The sequence below is a fragment of the Nomascus leucogenys genome, chromosome 20 (assembly GCF_006542625.1).
Source record: "Nomascus leucogenys isolate Asia chromosome 20, Asia_NLE_v1, whole genome shotgun sequence".
NCBI classification, from domain to species: domain Eukaryota; kingdom Metazoa; phylum Chordata; class Mammalia; order Primates; family Hylobatidae; genus Nomascus; species Nomascus leucogenys.
Window position 1 is genome coordinate 61134489 of NC_044400.1, and position 22593 is coordinate 61157081.

Below are 22593 nucleotides of genomic sequence, written 5' to 3' on the forward strand. Positions count from 1 at the left end.
TAGAAGTTGCAGGGAGAAGGATATCGATTCATTTTGGGACAAAAATTGTCAGCCATGGAGGCCGGGCGCGGTGGCTCACGCTTGTAATCCCAGCACTTTGGGAGGCTGAGGGGGGCGGATCACGTGGTCAGGAGATCGAGACCACGGTGAAACCCCGTCTCTACTAAAAATACAAAAAATTAGCCGGGCGTGGTGGCGGGCGCCTGTAGTCCCAGCTACTCGGAGAGGCTGAGGCAGGAGAATGGCGTGAACCCGGGAGGCGGAGCTGGCAGTGAGCTGAGATCGCGCCACTGCACTCCAGCCTGGGCGACAGAGTGAGACTCCGTCTCAAAAAAAAAAAAAAATTGTCAGCCATGGAACAGGACCATCTTGGGAGGTAGTGCATTTACCGTGTTAAGTGATATAGGGAGGGTCATGGGGATTCAGGTATCAGATGAGTGATTACATCAGAGAAATTTTAAATGATAAGTCTGCACCGAGTTTTGTGATTCTAATCCTGGGTGCACCTGGAGAGCATTAAAAAAATTCCCAATGTCTTGGGCCCTAGTTTAGACCAATTAGATAAGAATCTCTAGGGGTGAAGGGCAATTCTTAGTATCAGGAGACAGCATCATTCTGCATGTGAAGTGCTAGTGAAGCATTGACGGGGTTTGAGTTCTAAAGTTTGAGGAGTTCATTCAAACCAAAGCCTCTGATCATTTTGTATACTGATTTGGAAAAGGGGTTGAGGCCCACAGTGGGATTGAAATGCCTGCCTGCAGAACATCTTATGGGGGAAGGAGAGGGACTCTAGATGCTCAGAATTCAACTGTGGGAATAAGTCTATTTTCACCCAAAGGAGCTTGCTATTATTCATGTTCACTGGCTGCTGAGTGATTCATACGCTGCTTTTTGGGGGAGATGTATTCAAATGAAATGTGTTGCTACTATGTAAAATAGTTTATTTCTTCTAGGATACACCAGCCCACTGATGCAACCCGGCAGAACAATGCAAATTCTGTTGTGTATGAGCGTGTGTGTGTGTGTGTGTGTGTGTGTGTGTGTATTGGGGCAAGGAGAAGACGGGAGCACACATAGAAATGCATATTTCTCGAGCATAGAGCAAGCCTGCACACTTCCCTCTTCTGACCTTTACACCACAAGCATAAGAATGACCCATTGTCCACCGGCCCTGGAGCTTGGTTGTTCCTAATCTCTGGACACTTGATGGCTGAGCTGGCCTTCAGCTTGGCCAGTTGGCATCTGTCTGGGTAGCCCCATGTGTCCCAAATTTGTTCCCCGGTGGGTTCTTCCTGCCCGATCCCTCATCCTCTGGCATGGCATTTTCTCCACGACAGTCTGCCCCTGGACTGCCCTGGCTGCTGCTTTGGTAAAAGCTTGCAAGGAGAGAGAGTAACAGCCGCTGGCGAATCCAGTTTGTGCAAGCAGCATCAGCAATGGATGAGACCTCCTCAAGGCTGGAAGAAGACTGGAAAAAAGTACTTCAGCGAGAAGCAGGCTGGCAGGTAAGTGATGTCCTCAGCTCCACACAGGACCCAAATCTCTCTCAACTCTTTTGGCTCCGAGTCTAGGTAATATGCGTACATCAATTTGTGGAACTGTGCTATCTGCAAGCACGTCCTTTTGAAAAAAGTCATCAGTAGTTTCCATGTCTTTGCAAACCATGCAAATAAGACCCCAAATACATTTACTCTAGATTCTCAAGCAAGCTAATAGGGTTTTACAAATCTATAGGTGTTACTAAATTTATACTTTCTTAATAAAGATTCTTGAATTAACAAGTTGCAGGTGTATATCAAGGGAAACATGCAGATTTGGTTTGTGTGAGTACAAGTTCATTGCGATATAAAAATTTAATACAACACCTGTCATCAGACTTACTTTATGGTGTTATAGTATCTTGGAATAGGGGCTTGGTTTTAACCTATTTTTAATGAGGTGACCATTCTTTTAATGCAGCTTGCATGCCTTCCTTATTTATGCTGAACTCATAATAGGTAGAAGCTTTGTGGTTTGCAGAGAGTTCAAGCTAAAGAATTCATTTTGGTGTAGAAGCAGTTTTCATTAAAATATGCAAAGCAGTAATGTTTATACGTTACAATACCTATTTCAAATTAGCAAAATTATATGCTCCTGTCTTGTAAGCTGCCAGCTGAAATCCCTTCCTAAATCCTGTTGAATGGCTTTGATTACTCTTCTTCACATTACACATTACACACCTCTAATGCATATTTTTACGCATCCACTCCGTTGCCATTTAATTAGACAACAATATTGAAGACTGATGCCAGAGCTTTTTTTCTGTTTCTTTTTTAATAATGCTGCTGGCATATGGAAAAAAGAACACTTCTGTGTATGAAGCATTTCTTAGGGATGATGTCGGATAAAGTGAAACTCTGATTTTCCATTTTGTCTATAGCAGAAACTTTCACATAAAAATGGTAATTCAGAATGAGTTGATTTTTAATGTCCATTAAAAAAATTCTTTCTTTTATAAAAAGAGGGAGCCTTTTCTGAAGATTTCTTCTTCAACAGAAATTTTAGTGAAATGTTATACTGGTATTGACTGGTATGTTTTGTTGTATGCAATGTGATGTTAAGTAAGGAGCTTCAGAAAAAACACCCTCTAGCCTGCCATGAAATTGGAATCCTTTCACTTTGAGTGGGAGCATTATTCAGGAAGTAGAAAAGGATACAAAATAAATCTCTGCATGCTACTTTCAGGATGACATGTGGTGGGTCTCCAGGGGTCCAAACAAATATTCAAATATTTTATGGTATGTTAATGTGACTTTTGGATTTTTGTCTTTCGTTTGCATGTTTTCCTTTAGAAAGTTGTCATCTTATATAGTCTTTATTTCAAAGGAGAGTGAAGGGAGGAAGAATGTGAGGAGATGACTCAGACATCTCTGTGGATAAAATATTTAAACTAGAAACATGAAGTCCAAATGTTTATGTAAAAATGCATGTGTCATATCACTGTCAGCATCCTGTGACCCTTTTCGCTTATTGATTTACCAAAAAGCACCTAATGAAAATATTGCCTGTGCTGTTTGCCTTCAAAGATGTGATCCTGTACAGCTGATCGACCCCTGTCATTTCCATTGTGATAGCTGGAGCTCCCCCTTCTAGCTAGTGGAGGTAGTGGTTAGAAAAAGGGCATCCTAGGCCGGGCACGGTGGCTCACGCTTGTAATCCCAGCACTTTGGGAGGCCGAGGTGGGTGGATCACGAGGTCCCGAGATCGAGACCATCCTAGCTAATACGGTGAAACCCCGTCTCTACTAAAAATACAAAAAAAATTAGCCGGCCGTGGCGGCGGGCGCCCGTAGTAGCAGCTACTTGGGAGGCTGAGACAGGAGAATGGCGTGAGCCCGGGAGGCGGAGCTTGCAGTGAGCCGAGATCGCACCACTGCACTCCAGCCTGGGTGATAGAGCAAGATGCCGTCTCAAAAAAAAAAAAAAAAAAAAAAAAAAGAGAAGAAAAGAAAAAGGGCATCCTAGTCTCTGATTTGGTTTCACTGACTCTTGGTACTGCAAGGCATTGGGTGGAAAGTATGTCATAGGGTGTCAGCTACAGCATCATCTGCTTCTGCACCTCTTGAACATCCCCAAGAGGTCTGCCTGCTGCCCCCACTCATTTGTATTGCTAGGCTGGGTCCCCATAAGCCTGGAGTCACCTACTTCAGTTGACACCAAAGCTGTCCCTAAGGGAGGAAACTAAATCTGATGGCCCCAGATGCAAGGCCTTTGTGGTGAGGGTGATTTCTTTTGGCCATCCATGGTAGTAATGTAGCTGGGGAAGTAAAGATTATTTAAGAATAAATTGTGATGGATGCTGAAGCTTTAGTTTAGCTGAGTACTATATTTCTTACTGGAACTGATTCAGTACTTTTCTACTTACCTACTATTTTCCCACCATAGTGCTAGGAGTTGTATGTGTGTGAGAAAGTGAACAAACACACATACACACATATTTCAATCCTCGTAAGAAGTCTAGAAGGTACATATGATTATCCCCATTTTACGGATGTAAAAAGCAAGGCTCAGAGAGGTTACATAACCTGTCCAAAGCCATTCAGGGTCTCAGTTCATGCCTGTTTGACTCCAATGCCTATCCTATTCCCACTTTTGTTGCTATGCCATCTGAATTAAATTTTATCTCATTATTTATCTCATGGAATAATAACTTACAAGCAGCTGTGATGTGGGCAGGCAGGAAGAAAGGGAAAAAGCATGATGATCTTCTAATGAAATAATCAATCTCTGAATCATTAAGACTTTAATAAAATGTTTTTTAATAGTTTATTTTTTAACCCTTACTCTATGCCAGACACTAAACTAAACTTATAATTCTTACAAGTACTCTGGCAGACAGATATTGTTTATTTATTTTGTACAAATAGGGAAACGGAGGCAAAGTGGTGTTAAGGAACATGCCCACAGTCACACGGTCACAACGGGGATATGGACCCATTTGGCTTGACCTTGAAACCTGTACCCGCCTTATACAAGGCTGCTTCTCAGAGTATATTTTCTTTGTTTCCCCCTCTTCTTCTTCCTTTTTTCCTTCTTCTTTCTTCTTTTTTCCTTCTTCTTCTTTTTTTTTAGATAGCATCTCCCTCTGTCCTCTGTCTCCCAGGCTGGAGTGCAGTGACACAATCATGGCTCACTGCAGCCTCTACCTTCTGGGCTCAAGTGATCCTCCCACTTCAGCCTCCTGAGTAATTGGGACTACAGGTTTACACCTCACATCTGGCTAATTTTTAAAATCTTTTATTTGTTGTAGACTGGCATCTCTCTATGTTGCCTAGACTAATCTTGAACTCCTGGGCTCAAGTGATCCTCTTGCCTCGGCCTCCCAAAATGCTGGGATTACAGGTGTGAACCACCACACCTGGCCTCAGAGTATATTTTCACATTATATTTTATCATTCGTACTTTAACTCTTTCACCTCACAATAATGTGATGGGATTGCTCTTTGAAAACTTCCCTGAAAGGATTTTCTTTTTTTAATAAGTCAAGAGTTGGGCAAAATGCCTTGCTCACTCACTTCTACAGAATGTATTTTAATTGGATGCTGTTTGCCTTAAGTGAACCAGCTTTTACTTATGGAGTTGGAAATGAACTAGATGCAATTTCTAGAATCAACTGTAAATCTGAAAATCCACTTAAGCACATAACCATACTGGAAAACCAACAGCAGCTGTAGCACAGTTAATGCCCCTGTCCCCCATAGCCCACTTCAGCTCTCGGAGAGCGCTCAGGGACAGAGATGGCAGTGGCTTATATCACCAGGGAGCTGTATGACCATGGGCAAACTTAGCCTGATCACTGCTTCTTCACTTGTAAACTGAGGTGATTATGCTTGGGTGAGGACTTGGAGGGAAGATGGGATGGATCCTTCATGACACGTCATTGTTTTGGCCAGTTGTTAGATGGAAGATATTATGGAGGGGCCAAGGACTCATGTCTGGATAATGATTTATGTTGGGATGGTTTCCTTTAAAACAACTCATGTCACTGCACTGTGGCCATTTTGAACTGGTCTAGAAATATTGTCTATCTGTGCCTTCTCCCCACAAGAAGATGAATTCTGCTGGGCGTGGTGGCTCACGCTTGTAATCCCAGCACTTTGGGAGGCCGAGGCGGGCGGATCACGAGGTCAGGAGATCGAGACTGCAGTGAAACCCCGTCTCTACTAAAAATACAAAAAATTAGCCGGGCGTGGTGGCGGGCGCCTGTAGTCCCAGCTACTCGGAGAGGCTGAGGCAGGAGAACGGCGTGAACCCGGGAGGCGGAGCTTGCAGTGAGCCGAGATTGCGCCACTGCACTCCAGCCTGGGTGACAGAGCGAGACTCCGTCTCAAAAAAAAAAAAAAAGAAGATGAATTCCTCAAGGATAAAGGTATATCACAGAGCCTGGTGCGCAATAAGCCCTGGATGAATGTTTGCCAAAGCTAAGTGAAATTGGATATTTGATCTGGAAGGAAGCAGGGACAGGTTCCCAAGCCCTCGATTTTACATGAAAAGGGAGAATAAGAGATTGGCCCAAGTTCCAGCGCTGGCTAGTGAGGAGCAAGGGTTATCATCTTCCAGTTCAGCTTTCTACCTTTTTTCCTGGACTGCTTCTCTATAAACTTCCTTCTGCAACTTTCTCATCTGTAAAATTGGAATTAGAACATATTGTCTGTGTCTGTTTAGGTATCTTTACTATTATGATACCCCTTTTTGAGCAGGTACTATAGCATATGGGTCAAGAACATGTTGATCTTGAGACAGACTTCTGAGTTCTAACCTTGGTGTCCTTAATTCCTAACTGTGTAACATTGGTAAAGTTTTTAAATCTCACTTTGCTTCAGTTTTCTCACCTATAAAATGGGGGTGATTATAGTAGCGACTTTATAAGATTGTCATGGAGATTAAATGAATCACATTCTTGAAAGTGTTTAGAAGAACACATCAGTAAGCACTGCTTGGTGACCCATCAAATGTACAATATGGGTCATTATCTATCTATTACATACTTAATGAGATCAGACATTCAATGTTTTTTGAATATCCCCCATGTGCAAAGCACATCCATACTTAAGAAGATGAGAAAGTGACTGAAGATGTTGCCCTGCAATGCAAGGTCATGGTGGGAGAGCACGGCAGGTCATTATAATGATAGGACAATCACAAAATGCTCCATGTATCATGGGAGCACTGTAGGCCTCCAATCTGTCTTGGGAGTTGCATGGAGGAGGCAATACTGGAGCTAATTCTTAAACGAAGAAAAGGAGTTAAGCCAGACAAAGAACTGGGAAGACAATTCAAGGCAAAAGAGAGCCTATGTCAGGCATAGGAAAGAGAGCAGTGTTGAAGTGTGCGTTGAGGAGCATGCAGTTAGATGTGACACCAGCCATTCAGGGTGAGGCAGGAATGGTGGGAGATAAGTCTAAAGAGGCAGGAGGAAAAAAACCTTGCAGAGCCAGGCCAGCTTCAGCTGGCGGTAGATATAAGTGGATATCAGTTCCTCCATCTGAAAAGAGATCTGAAAAGAGATTATTGGAAGAGAAACTGAGGTCTCTGGGCTGATGATGGGGTGGATAATAACTAACCAAATTGTGGAGAAGAGTTATAAAAAGTATGAGTAATACATCAGGAGGATAAACAAAGCACTGTGAAGACTCAGAGAAGGTAATAATTTCAGGAATAGTTACCAATGACAATAATTTCAGGAACAGTTAATAATGATAGTTAACAAACACAGAGCTTACTCTCTGCCAAGAGCTGTTGGAAGCATTTTTCTGATATAAAATCATTGACTCCTTACCACCTCTGAATGAGGGGGATATTAGTTGTATTCCTATTTGGTAGATGAGGCTGGTTAAGAGAGGGTAAGGTCACTTAATTATCACATGAGACTGAGACCCAAGCAGCCTGGATCCAGAGCTTATAGGATTATGTCCCTCTACCTGGAGCGAGGGGAATAGGGACAATTTCAGAGTAGATGGCATCTGAGCCAGGTTTTTCATGAGGAGATAATTTTGCGAGCAGGGAAAGCCTGAGTTAGAATGCAGGCTCTCACTGATAGTGGGTATTCTATACTCAGAACAGATAGAGCAGTTTCTCTTATGCCAGGTCTCCCTAGATTATTAGACCAGCTGAATTTCTCAAGGTTTTATAGGGCCACTCCACAGCTCTCAGTAGAGGCAGTACATGGTAAGGTGTACTGGGTGCTCACCAGGCACCCAGCACAAGTGTACCTGAAATGGTCAATCTAGAAGTGAGAAGGCCTGGTTGAAGGCCTGTCAGTGTGACCTCAATCAAGTGCCTTATTTCTTTGAGCTGTTTCTGCCTCTATAAGATGAAAAGGAAGATACCTTTCAGGTACAAATTCGGTGAAATAATGTTTGCTTTAAATAACTTTTATTACTGTAAAGCATTCTACAAGTGTAAGGTTTTATTGTCATTAACAGAAAATAAAGCAGAATCATGGGTTGAAATGTATCAAATATGGATATAGATTTGTGTACTCTCTACCTTCTCTTTCAATTCCATTACTATTTCGCATTTCAGTTTTCATGTAGGAAAAAAAATAAGTAGGTTTGATGTTGTTTCCTGTTCTCAGGGAAGGATTTGTTTCTTTATGTTTAAAGTGCTTTAGAATGCACATTGATGAAATAGTGGTTCATATTTTGAGTTTACTTCGTGTTTACAGAAATATGCATCAAGATACTGTCATCTATCAAGTGAGTAAATGGTGATGATGGGTCAAAACCAGCACCTGAGGATGTAGACTGACCTTTTCTAATTTTATGTCAAGAGGATGATGGACCTAGCAAGAGATAGTTAGATCATAGATGCCATAGAAGAGCTGAAATAAGTTCTGTTTTTCTTCTATTGTTACGTCTCTAGCACAAAACTATCTCCTAAGAAGACCCTTTTTCTTATTGCTGGTTGTAATTTTTTGTTATTGCCTTTTAAATGTGGGACACGTTCATTCATCAATTCATTTTTTTTCATTTGTTGAATCAAGGAAGATGAAACATTTGATGTATTTCTTAGATTCAAATATCCGATTCATAAGGCTGGGAGAGACCTTGTATTGTTTGTTTTCATTCTACATGTTCCTCACTCTGAGCAGAAGCAAGTCCAAAAGGCTGAAGACAGATAACCTAATGTAGCCTCTCTCTATAACTCATTCCTAGGTCTAATAAATGACACTTAGGCCAAGGAAATTCTTCCTTGTAGTGGATTTAAACTCTGCCCATTTCAGCTTAGGCACAGTTCTGCTCCTTTCTCCTCCCCAGAGGTGGAGAAAAACAGCTCAGTCACTGTTTTCACGAATCAGCCTTCCTCTCTTGATGATCATTATGAAACCAGCCTTCGGCTTTTGCTCTCAAGGCTAAGCAACCTAAATCCGTAGGTATAATTCTTCATTTCTATCTTCTTGAGTTTTTCTGAACCTTCTCCAAATCTACTTATTATCCCTAACTTCTATAGCCTAGAATTTTGCAGGAGGGTCTAGCCAGGAGTAACCAGTACTGACTGATCACCTGCTCAGTCATTTAATCAGCTAATATGCATTTAGTGAGCTCCACATACTGGACCTCTGAGCCAAGCCTTGAGGGTACAAAGATAGGTAAAAGGCAGCATAAAGGAACAGATAAGAGCCTGGTTAACAACCAGGCTGGTTACCCACTCATCAGCTGTACGACCGTGAGCATGTTACTTGCTGTGTCTCAGCTCCCTCATGAGCAAACTTGGATAATGATAGTAATCTATCTCATAGGGCTGTAGTGAGGACTAAATGAAGAAACACACACAATGCACTTGGAAGAGTGATTGACACTTAGCTATGGCCACATGACTGTTTGTTAGACAGGACAAAAACGAAATAAGATGCAGACACTGCCCTTGAGTTGTACTCATTCTACTTGGAAGGATAAGCTAGTAAATAGCTAACAAACAACTATTTACAATTCAGTGCATTTAGTGCTGTAGTAGCAGAAGAAGCATGTGGGATGGAAGTTCAGAGGCCCAATTATGCCTCAGGGCATCAGGAATGGCTTCATGGTTCAACAGAGGTGAACTGTTCTATGTATTTCTTAGGTTCACATATCATTGACTTAGAGGCTGGGAGAGACCTTGGAATGACGTCTCATGGAGCATTTTCACCCTAAGGATCACTGAGTTGGGCCACAGGGGAAATAATCAGAGGTTTCTAGGTTGGCAAAGATGGTATAAAAGTGTTCTAAGTAGAAGGAGGCTTGTGAACAAGACCTGGAAGAGTAAATGTGTGGTTATGTTTGAAGAATGCTGAGTGGTTAGTTGTGTTGTGCGGTGTGACAGGCACTAGGGAGAGGTTCTTCCATCTGGATGGCATCAGATTGTCTGGGGACTTGGGAGACTTGCGGAAGTGTTTGCCTTGTCCTTCGCCTAATCTATGCTCATGGGGCTTTATGTCTACTGTAAAAAGCTATAGCTCAGTTAGGGAGACAGCCAAAGCATTTGATGATTCTCTTCTAGTAGTTTTCTTACTGTCTGGAATCAGACCTATGTATCAATCCCTGGAGGCCAGAATCTAAATCTTACTCATTTGCCTATTTCTCTCAGGGCCTAGCACAGTTCCAGGCATAGAGCAGGCTCAAGTCATGTGTGCTCAAATCAAGTGGCCATATATAACCAGTGCCCTCATCTGCCTGTTCTAGAACAACTAGTTGTGCTCATGCATGAATGAACAAATGCAAATAAACCAATCCAGTGATTTTACAGTTTTCAAATTTGACTCAATTTTATATACCTCTTGGTACAAATTTGTGTAAAACCCAAGTAGCCAATGTAAGAAATCAATTCCCTCTGTGGTATCTTTGCCTTTTATGTTCCGCCTCCTGTATTCCTGTGTCCCACATTCATGGCTGATTGTTCTGATGGGGGCCCAATGAACCTTGAGTGGGTTTTTCCCTCCTCCAACTCTTTCTTGAACATTGATTTTCATAGGTCACAACTTATGCTGATGACGGCTAAGGAATATTTGAGATGTGGGGGGAAGATTTTAAAAGGTCGAGGGCAACAGGCAGCTCTTGAAACAAATATGTTTTACATCAAGTTTTCCTTTTGAAAAAAAGTCAAAAGAAGTGTGAAATCCTCAAGTCATAGCAGCTGGTTGAATGCAGCGATTCTCTCACTTATGGTGCAAAAGCCGCAATTTTCTATCTAATTCACTACTCAATCATTCCATGGCCCCTGTCTCAAGCTCAATTTAAGCTAGTCCCCAGTACACAGAGCCACTGTACAGTGTATAAAAGAAATGACTGGCCAAAGGGACTGAGGGAAAAAGGAGCCATGTGGTGACCCAGAGCTGACGTTATCAAGTCGTCCTAGGATCGCGTGGCACCTCTCTCTAAAGCCTCTCATAAAGTCCATGTAAAATAGGTCATCCTTCCTTTAGCCTTCAAATTTTGATTATCACTGCCTGATAAAAGAATATGATCTGTTTAAATGCTCACCATATATATTGGGGAAACAGACAATTTACTTGGGACTCAGGGGCAGTGCCTGGATTGAAAGTTTGCTGCCTCAAGGGCTTTGAACTGAAATGGAAACAGGCTGGCTCTCTGCAGAAGTCCATTATTGCCGATGACTGTCTTTTTCAGAGGAGTTCGGGTGAGCAATAAATATGACTACACTTTAGGGAGAGTGTCCTGGAAACTGTTGGATCTTTCCTTACACATATCAAGTGTATTTCAGTTTTCAAAAGCACTTTTCCATGTATACCCCTTTTTCAATCTCATAGAAGCCTTATCAAGGAAATGGCAGCAATGTTATTATTACCAATGGACAAATGAATAGATGCAGAGCTGACAGGTTAAGAGCCCTGCACAAAAAGGCCAGGATTAAAACCTACGTCAGAAACACAATCCTGTGTGTGTTTGCTCAGATCAAACCACTTCTCTGTTCACTGGTCAAGGATAAGTATTCTTAATGCTTGTAAAAAAAAATTGTGTTCTTAAATGAACACGTTAGTGCGAATCAATTGTCCCTTTCCTATAAAAGAGTGTGGCACTTTAAATGCTGAAACCTCTTTTAGCACTTAAAGCTGCAAACTTTTATGTAATGATTTTTAAGGAAGCACTTCTCCTACCAACCCCAACAATTGAAATTGTCTGGTGGAAAAGTAAGATCTTCATGTTTCCTATGCTGATCATAATGCTTTGGGCATGAGCTTCTTGCAGTGGTGGGAGTCCAGCAAGGCTATTACATAGCCAGTAAGCCTGGGATATGCTGCAGAAATACATAATTTTGTGTACCACTTTAAAAGACTTTATTTTTTGCATTGCTGGATTCCTTTTTTCACATGGGAAAAGGAGGCACACTGTCTCCCTCAAGTCAGCTTCTTGCCAAGATGAGCCTTAAATAGCACAAATCACCTTAACCCCAACTTTTGCATTACTATTCGGTGAATCAAAGATCTGAGTTAATGAGACCAAAATGCTTTTTGAGAAATTTTGGAAACTGAAATGGTCAAGTGGTTACATGATATAGCTTTATTTGTGTTGTAATAATACTAAAACTCTCAGATGCATTTTTTTGGCCTTTGAAATGTATTCTTTTCATTAGTAATTGATTTTGGTGTCCACACATAACTTGAAGAACTATGAGGAAGAATTTTCTGTTGCACTTTTCTTGCATCATTAACGTACTCAATGTTCTCTTCATGTCTATGTTCTGCCTGCCTAGAAGCAACCTACTCTTCTCTCTCCCATCTTCTCAGCGCAAATATTCAATCAAACAAACAAACACCAAAGAGATAAGAAAAAAATCTCAAAGCCCTCCTTCAAAACTCCTATCAACAAATCATGCTTACTTGAAATACTAATATGTGGCAAGCATGAGCTCTGGAGTCAAATCAATGTGGTATTGAAATCCTGCACTGTCATTGACTAGTTGGATAACCTTGAATATATTTCTACTCTAAACCCTCAGTTTCATTGTCTTTAAAATGGGATTACAATAGTAACTTTCTCCTAAAATGATTGAAGATGGAAGGAAATAATATAGTTAAATCCCTTGGCAAAGTGACTGGCATACAGAAAGCACTGAGTAAAAATTAGCAATTATTATTCTCGTTGTGAAAATATTTTCTTTAAAACCAAGATCATGACAAGGGTGTCTACAGTTTCACTCATGACAGCCTACTAATACCTGGTTCAAAGTAAGATATAGAAAAGAGGAGATAAAAATGATATTACCAGGTAAAATTACTGTTTACATTGTAAAGCAAAGATTCTTAGAAACACTGAAAAATTATTAGAAATTATGAGTTGAGTTAGTTGATTCAATATAAAATAAATACATAAAAATTAATAACTAACTTTTTGATATAATAGTTATAATCATTTAGAAACTATGAAGATAAAAATTACTCAAAATAGTACCAACACATAAAATACCCAGAAATAAACTGATTGAGTAATTATATAGACTCTGTACTGGAAAAACGGTACAACTCCCAGAGTAGATATAAGGTAGACTTGGATACATGGAGATAGGTGTCATCTTCCTAGAAAGGAAGAATGAATACTCTCAGTGCTTCGATTCTTCTCAAATTAATTTACATATTTAATGCAATTCTAATCGAAATCCTGTTGCTTCTGTCGTTTTCTGGAAACTTGACCAAATATTCTAGAGTTCATCTTGAATAATAAATATAATGAGAGAGTTAAAAAAATTAGAAAAAGAAGAGCAGTAAAGCAGGCCCTTCTCTAGTAGACATTGCAATGTGCTATAAAGTTAATGGTAATTAAAACAGGATATTCTGGAGTAAGAATCAACAGACAAATGGGGTTGAAAGAGCCAAGAAACAGACTATTAAATATAAGAGCTTAAAATGTGTTCAAAATTACATTGCATATTAGTTGAGAAACTGACAAGTTTGCAATCAGTGGTGTTGAGTTACCTGATTGACTGGGAGAAAATGCTACAAATTAAATTTCAGGAGGAAAAGAGTAAAATGCAAAAAATTCAAAACATATTTTAAAGAGGAGAAAGTATAGAGTAACATTTATCTGATCATGGGATGAGAAGGCCTCTAAGCATAAATGAAAAAAGAGTGACAATTTTGACTATGTAAAAATGTAAAAATTCTCTGTGTTTCAGAGATAAAGTCTAAGAATTGTATTAGATTAAAAAAAAATGGAAAAAATGTTTTTGAGAAATCTAGCCAAAAGCCTTGATGTTTTTAACAAATGAAGAGCTCATACAAATAAGAAATAACCCCACATTTCACTGGGAAAAAAATGAGCTTGGTCCATGAGCAATTAACAGAAGATATATGTTACCAATAAATATATGAAAAAAGTGTAGTCACATTTGTCAACAGGGAAATGCAAATTAAAACAATAATGGGGACACGACTGATAAAGATTTTGAGAAATGATACTGTTGGTGATGATGGGATAAATTCCATTTAACTACTGCCTCTTCTTTGAGGAAGAGTGCTGATTTATTACTGCCTTTCTGGAAATCAATTAGGTAACGTGTATCAATAGTTTAAAAATTTAAAATACTTGACTTAATATTATTCTAGAAATAGATCTTAAGGAAATCATCAGAGACAAGACTAAACTTCATGTGAAAGGATGGCTATTTTGATGCCATTTATAATAATGAAATTTTGATTCATTCTAAAGTTCCAATGATAGGTTAATGGTTACATATACTATGAGAAAGCCGTTCAAATGGTGTTTTCAGTATTTTACTGAAATAAAGTGTTTTATTTACTCTATGTTTTCAGTATGGAGGAGAATGCTTTTGATATCCTATTAAATGCAAGGAGTGAAAACTGTATTTTGAGTTGAATATGGTACCTGAAATCCTACAAAAAGACATTATAAAAAGTTTAAAGCTCAAAGGACAAAGAGAATGAAAGAGGAGATGGCATTGGGGAAGAAATGCCAACTACATTTTGAAAGCTCAAAGAAGAATAAACAAATGGTAACTGACTTGGCACAGCATTAAAATAATAGTGAAATTTAAGCTTGTAGGGGAAGGAATCAACAAAAAGCAGGCTGTTTTGCTCTGCCAAATTCTGGAAATGCTCATAAATTGAAGGTAGAAGGTGAGATATGGGTCAGAGTGAAAACAGGTGAATAGATTTACAGAATGACCAAATGGACCAGATCCCTTCCCCCCACTGCACCAAGACATACGACAGTTTGCTTTCCAATGAAGTTGAGCCAGATATCTGGACTAGGGGACAGTTAGGCACAGTAGAAGCACAGTTAATATGGAATAAGGAAAATAAGGAGGTTTTAAGTGAAAGTCTGTTTACTAAAGAATGAGACCCCAGTTTCTCTCTTCTCTTTCAAAGTGCGGACAGCTTGCCTTATACCCTACCAGAGGGAGAGCAAATGATTGTCTTCTGAGGAAACTGACCAATCCAAAAAGGCCTCTCATGAAAGTGCCAACTCTCGTCCATGTCATACTGCAGTAAAGGTCACCATTTGTGACCCCCGCCCATGCTCCTGGAACTTCTAGTCAGCCTTGGATGTGTTACTCTTGAATGGAACGGATGACCATTCTTGGAAGGCCTCTAATATGAAAGAGAGAGAATAGAAGAGAAACAAAAAAAAAATTTGAGGAAACTGAGGCAGTGCAGGGAAGAGGAAAACATTTTTTAAAATCTCTAATTTATTTCTAGAGGTAAGAGAGTATATTGCACTTATGATACAAGAACAGGCAACTATGGAAAGGAATATTCAGAAAACCAGAATAAAATCTTGGAAATTAAAAATATGAAAGTGGAAATTAAAATTAATGAATGAACTAGAAAACAGAGGAAAAAACTCTCTGAGAAGAATGGGAATGAAAAAATAAAAGCAAACATGAAAATTTGAAGATCAGCCCAGGAAGTCCAACATCTAAATCCACAGGAATTTCAGAAAGAGATAACAGATAAAATGGAGGGAAGAGAACTGTTAAAGAATTAATGAAAGAGAATTTTCTTGAACCAAGAGACAAGATTATAAGAGCCACAGATTATAAGAGTCAACTCGATGTTAGCATAATGAGTGAAACACACACACACACACACACACACAACCCTAGACACATCATTGAAAAATTTCAGAACATTTGGACTAAAGAAAATCTACTAAAATATTCAGGAAGAAAAAAAAAAAACAGTTCCCATGCAAAGAATTGAGAATCACAATGAAAAAACACTACTTGGAGCTAGGAGAGAATAAAGAATTATATTGACAAATTTAACTCTTACCTAGAAATCGATATTCTGCCACTGCCTCCCATTGCCATGGGAATAACATAATGGACATTCATTGAATTAAATAAAAAAAGAATGTAAAGTTGATCAAATTTTGGAACGGAATAAAGTATTATCAGATATACAAGGTCTTTATGAATTTCTCAGAAAGCTACTAAATGAGATGTGCCTTAAAAACAAAAGAGTAAACTAAGCAAGAGGAAGATCTGGGGTCTAGGGAATAAGAGGTCCAGACCCAAAGAGAGGCCAAAGATATTCCTTGGGTGAAGGCAAAGGGGAGTGCTAGAATGTCAGCTGTGCAGAATGCCTGGAGAGAAGCCACTGTGGATCAGAACAGGAGGAAAAAAGTGGAACTGATCCGTTGTCTGATTTGCTTGCATATCTTGAGAAAAACTTTCTGGTTTTGGCAAAGAACTTTGTTTTGGCATTGAGCCAAAAAAGGGAGGGAAATAAGACAATTATTAACTTCAGGGAAAACAAAAAAGTGTGTAAGAAAGAAAATTTAATGACACACTCCATAGTTCAGCAGTGAACAAAAGTTAAATAGTTATAATAACATAAATGTTGAATATTTACTTACCAAGAACATGAAGTAACTATATTGGGACAATGAAGAGAAAGGAAATATATTAATATATGTGAATGGGGGTATATAAGACTTAGTTCTCATTTTCCATATTCAAATGTCACTAGGTAATACCTGATGCAACAACCTGGTGGGATGGGCTACTATAATTTGCAAACAAGGAAATGATCCTGGGGATGGAGGATTTGTTCAGGATTTCACAGCAAGCCTACATGGTAGAAACAGATATAGCACCTAGCTGTCCAGCCCCCCAGGCTTGGCCCTAAACTATGGCAGAGAGCTTGGCCCAAATATATCCTCTGCCTTTCTCTAGTTCTTCCCACATCTCCATGTTGGATGACTCAATAGAAATTCCCACTCAATAAACTTGTATTTGAGTTAAAAATAGGTAATCAGTGATTTTTATTGTATTCTATGTGACTTTCATTCTAAGAGGCAGAAAAATATGCTAAGAATAGGCAGAATGTCTATATGAATTGTGATTCGATTGCGCTGGCTTTGTTGTTGCTGTGGATCTGGGTTTGAGGGCTGACTCCTCCAGATTAGATGTCTGATCTTGGGCAAGCTACTTCATCTATCTCAAGCTTTGGTTTTCTCATCTGTAAAATGGGACTAAAATAGCAGGCATCTCACAGGGTTAAATAAGATAATGAATGTGAGAGATGAACACAGTGCCTGCTAATAGAAGAGCATAAGCCATGTAAAGGATTGTGGCAGCACTGGAAGCATAGTTGAGCATGGGAGTGGGAAGAAGCAGAGAGAGCAGTTGATCCTAGTAAATGCATTTGAACATATTTGTAATGTTTAAATTACATTACCTGGCTATTGGGAACTATGATGTAAGACTATCAGAGGAACATGGAGATATGCAGAGAAACTAGTCAAGCTGGTGTAAAACTGTTTTCAGGTCTCATGGTTTCACCAAGCTCTGGCATGGGTCAGAACCTGGTCCTAGCTCTGGTGGTGGTATGTGTTAGTCTGTTCTCACGCTGCTAATAAAGACATACCCAAGACTGGGTAATTTATAAAGGAAAGAGGCTTAATGGACTCACAGTTCCACATGGCTGGGAAGGCCTCACAATCATGGCAGAAGGCAAGGAGGAGAAAAACCATGTCTTACATGGTGGCAGGCAAGGAAAGAGCATGCGCAGGGGAATTCCCTTTTATAAAACCATCAGGTCTTGTGAGACTTACTCACTATCATGAGAACAGCATGGGAAAAACCTCCCCCCATGATTCAACTACCTCCCATGGGTTCACTCCCATGACACATGGGAATTATGGGAGCTGCAATTCAAGATGATATTTGGGTGGAGACAGCGCCAAACCATATCATCATATTTCACAGTTGGAGCAGAATTAGCAGTAGCACCATATTATAAGGTTTGTTGTTTCTTCCAAATATCCATAGAATAATTCTCCATGGAACATTTCTGGATGTGAAAGTTTTGAGAATTACTTGAAACTTTCATGGGTGATGGTTCCGAGAAGTTGCTAACCCAACATGAGAAGCATGGCCTTGATCTCTTACCTTTATCAAAATGACTCTGGTGGACACCACCACCATCTATGTGTTTTCACAGGGAGGAAGAATGGCAGGTTGCTTGATCTACCATTTGAAACCCATGTGGCAAATTCGTTGTTTTTAAAAAACACTCCACTTGTGATACAGAATATTTTAAACACACGATGACAAGCCCTGTTCTCTGTTCTATGAAGTGGAGATGGGCTCATAGACACCTGAAGCTTTCTGCAAAGGGTGTAGAATTTGTCTTCTCCCCTAGGGACATCATGCACTTCTGTCTATCACTCAGTATTGCTATTTGGCTTCTGAGACTTGAAGGGAGGGCTGGAGATGCTTAGGGCTCACCTAGGTGTCTACAAAGTGAAAAGCTGGAATCTATGGGGGGCACAAAAGGATCTTCCTTCGTTCTGCTTTTTGGCAAAGCACCCTCTGCCACTTAGAGCAGGTGTGAGTGTCCCATTTATTGCACTCTGTTTGTACTATAGTTCCCAAAACCTAAACATCTCTCTCTGTGCAGAGTTAGGGTGTAGGGAACACTTGGTCAGGTAGATACTTAAGGGCCAAAGCACCCAAATATTGCATCCCACCACATGGGGCAAATGTTTTCAGGCACTGGGAGTTAGCACAGACAGAACATACTATTTAACATTTCAGAGAATTCCAGGAAGGAATGAAAGGGCAAGGCTGATTTTGCTGTAGAAAGACTGGGGGAAGGAAGAGAAGGAAATGGACCGTGTAAGGGAAATGACTTCCATGGGGAAAAGTGAGATAAACAAGGAAATAAAATATTTGTATATCAAATCATTATGTTGGACAACTTACATTATATAATTTTATTTGACCATTATATACTTCAATAAAGCTGGAAAAAAAGGGAGTTAAGCCAAAATGAAAAAAAAATTGTTCTGAATCAGGAGGAAGGCAACCTAGGTGATGAAATGCTGATGTGTGTGTGGTGGTTTACATTTAATTCTCATGGCAAATTGTAAGTATAATTATGTAATTATTCCCATTCACAGATGAGGAAACGGAAATTGGTAGGAATTTACAATTATTCCCATTCATAGATGAGGAAATGGAGAAATTGGTTCTCCGTAGGGTGTCCAAGCTCACACAGGTAGTAGGAAGCAGTACCTTCTCTCTTCTTTCTGGCTGCAAAAGCTCTCATTTTCATTCCCTCATGTGAGAGCAAAGTCCGTTTCTTTCTTTTCCAGGTATTTTCCAATGAGTTGAAATCCCTTTTGCGGGATCCTCCCTTCCCTGCATTTGCTGGGCCAATACACTTTCCTCCTGGTAATGATTTGCCTTTACTGAACCCTCTATGCAGGTGAGGAAGGGGAGGAACACTGGGTGCTGTTTCTGGGTCCTGCATTGGGAGTGGTAGCAGATACTCACCAGCAGCTGTCAGGAGTCCAGAGACATCACAGTTCTGCCCTCTTTCCTGCACCACCACACGCTCACATTTCACATACTGAGACACACAGCTGGTTAACCGCTCCTCCAGAGTGCCTGTAAAAGGGAGAGGCCAGTGCAATGCTAGTCTGTGCACTAAAGGTCCAAATCCTGGTTCTACCACATAGTAGCTGTGACAACGTGATAATTTACTCAGCCTCTTTGTGTTAACCTCTATGTTTTCCCCATCCATAAAATGGTGATAGTAGTAGTAGCTGCCTCATAGGGCTGACCAAAGGGTTAAGTAGAAAAATCACATCATCATAATCATCGTCATCATTGTCACCATCATCTCGATATCACTCCCAAAGAGCTTGCATACAGTCATTTCTCATGTTGTTGGTTTGTTTCACTTGAGGTTGGTTTCAGCTATTGAAAGTTTTAGGGGCAAGTTAAGGGGTCAGGGTTCAAGAGACGGAAAAACAGAAATAAGAACAGTGCTTGTGCAAGTGAAGTTGCCTGACAAAGTTTGTATGTGTGTTTCAAGAAGGTAGTTTAAAAATCTTTGATCACTGAGTGCAGAGGGGCTGTAGATTAACAATGAAGGGGCTGGGCGTGGTGGCTCATGTCTGTAATCCCAGTACTTTGGGAGGCTGAGGCGGGCAAATCACGAGGTTAGGAGATGGAGACCATCCTGGTCAACATGGTAAAAGCCCATCTCTACTAAAAATACAAAAAAATTAGTTGGGTGTGGTGGCACGTGCCTGTGGTCCCAGCTACTTGGGAGGCTGAGGCAGGGGACTAGCTTGAACCCGGGAGGCAGAGGTTGCAGTGAACTGAGATCGTGCCACTAGACTCCAGCCTGGTGACAGAGCAAGACTCCGTCTCAAAACAAAACAAAGCAAAAACAAAACAAAGAACAATGAAGGGTTGACAGTGTATTGGGGAAAAAAGATAAGTCATTAAGAATCAAGTTTCTCTTTTTTGTGTATGAATTCCTCATATTCAGATTTATAACAGCAAGTAATTATATTACCAACTAAATGAGAGAAAAAATTCTATAAAACTAAAGGAACACTATTCTTGCTGAATAATATATGTACATAAAATTAGAGCAATTCACAAATGCAGAATTCTAATGTTATATTAGCTGGTTGCAACTGCAAAGCCTGCATTTGTATTTCCATTAAAGCTCTGTTTTCTTTCAGTTTGAGGAAATGTTTGCCTTAACAAAAGCTCTAATGCCTTATTTTAGCCTTAAGGGATAAATCTCATGCAAGATCTGTTTTAAATGATTTTTTGAGATTTTGAAGAAATAAAATATTTTTATTATAATATCATTAATTTGGGGGGTTGTTGCTCTTGGAGGACTCAAATATAAATGAACTTTAAAAGTTAAAACTTTCCAACTGCCTGGTTCCTAGTCAGGAGAGCTTGCTCATGAACTGAGAAGTTTTCAGTGAGAGGAGGCAGAAATAGAGAATGTGGCATCAGAAGGGAAATTAGGGTCAGGTAACCCCACCTGTTCCTCTCATAATTCCCCTTGGGAAATATGTGTAAAATCAATATGGATGACTAAAACTCAATAGTATATCTAGCCTCATCAATCCAGATATGAATTGGAAGTATTCTAAATTTTCTTCTAGCTTTAACTAAATAACATTTAAATGAAAATAATGTGTGCTTATATATGTATATAAAACCATCTGATTTAAATAAATATATATAAAATAAATTATAAATATATATTATATATATGTAAACCAAATTATTGAAGAGGACCTATTTTCCAGGCCATAATAAAAGTAAACTTTAAATCTACTTCAAACTGCCATTCAACATTTAACTTCTTATAAGATGCTAAATGACTAATGTGAATCGATGGCAAGTAATTTTCCTAGAATCAGGGAATGTGAGAATGGGAACACTTCTCATGATCCAGGTAAATTCACGTTACATCAAAAAGAAACCAAAGTTCAGACAGGGTCTGGGACCTGTCCAAGGCCGAACGGTTAGTTTTGGACACTCTGTATGGTAAAACGTGGGTCTGATGCCCTTTCCTTTCTACCATACTGCTTCTCAGGATTTTTTTTCTGGCACAATTCAGGCACATCCTGAATAGTGCTTTGATAAGGTAGTTCTCTTCTCTAGAAAGTCAGACCATTTAAAAATGCTAGTTAACGTGAATACAATTCACCAATGTATTTGTCATTTAAAGACCAGTGCAAAGTATAATGGACCAATAAAAATTATAATGTACTTATAAAATTGACCCAGATTGGCAGAAAAAAAAGCATGCAATTTGGAACAGGAAAAATAAAGCATTATTGATAAAAGGAATGGCATAACATTTAATATTAGAAAATACCATTGGTAGCAGCTTTCTGATGTTAATATTAAGTTATAGTAAATATCTTTCCATACTTGACAGTTTCTTTAGTTTGTCATTAGATGAGGAAACAGAGTATTGGTGGTTTAGGGGTTATGGAAGACCTTGTAATAGTGATACAGAGGAAATCTGAAAGTATAAAGATTGGGGAAATGGAAATCAGAATTTAGGGTGTGTTTGTTCATGCATGTGGGTGTGTGTCTGTATATCATACGGAGGCGGGGATGGTAAGTTAGAGGCAAGAGTCGATAGGATGTCCTGGCCTTCTGGGCACCAGCTTTAATAGAGGCTGATAAATTTGACATCTAGTCTTAAGGTCAGAAAGTGTTTGATCAGGTAGCAGCTAAGTCATGTTAGGTTAGTTTCACATACTGAAAGAAAACATAATTGGCCTAGACAAGGGATTGGCAAAATTGCTCTGCAAAGGGCTAGGTAGCAAATATTTTCACCTTTGCTGGCCATAAGGCCTCTGTTGCAACTACTCAGCTGTGTCACTGTAGCACAAAAGCAGCTATTGATAACATGTAAACCAGTGAACATGACTGTGGGCCAATAAAACTTTATTCATGGCTGCAGAAATGTGAATTTCATGTAATTTTGTTGTCACAGAATATTATCTTTTTAAATATTGTTTTTAACCATTAAAAATTTTTTTTCCATGTTTTGCACGATTTTTTTTTCTTTTTCTTTTTCTTTTTTTTTTTTTATTATTATACTTTAGGTTTTAGGGTACATGTGCACAATGTGCAGGTTTGTTACATATGTATCCATGTGCCATGTTGATTTCCTGCACCCATTAACCATTAAAAATTTAAAAATCATTCTTTGCTCACAGACTATGCAAAAATAGGTAGGCTGCTGTATTTGGTCCATGGACTATAGTTTGCTGACAGTTAGCCTAGCTAACAAAAGGTTAGGCTCTATTATTTA

The 22593-nt window shown here is 39.5% G+C and overlaps 1 protein-coding gene across 2 annotated transcripts in view; it reads left to right on the forward strand.

Annotated features, from left to right (window-relative positions):
* The first annotated feature begins 336 nt into the window (after positions 1-336).
* The window catches only part of PPARGC1A (PPARG coactivator 1 alpha), a 300453-nt gene continuing 278196 nt past the window's right edge, over positions 337-22593 (forward strand). For both annotated transcript variants that reach the window (XM_030800949.1, XM_030800951.1), the window contains exon 1: positions 337-1505. In XM_030800949.1, coding sequence (XP_030656809.1) covers positions 1437-1505 — 69 coding nt within the window. In that variant the 5' untranslated portion in view covers positions 337-1436. The remainder of the gene's footprint in view (positions 1506-22593) is intronic.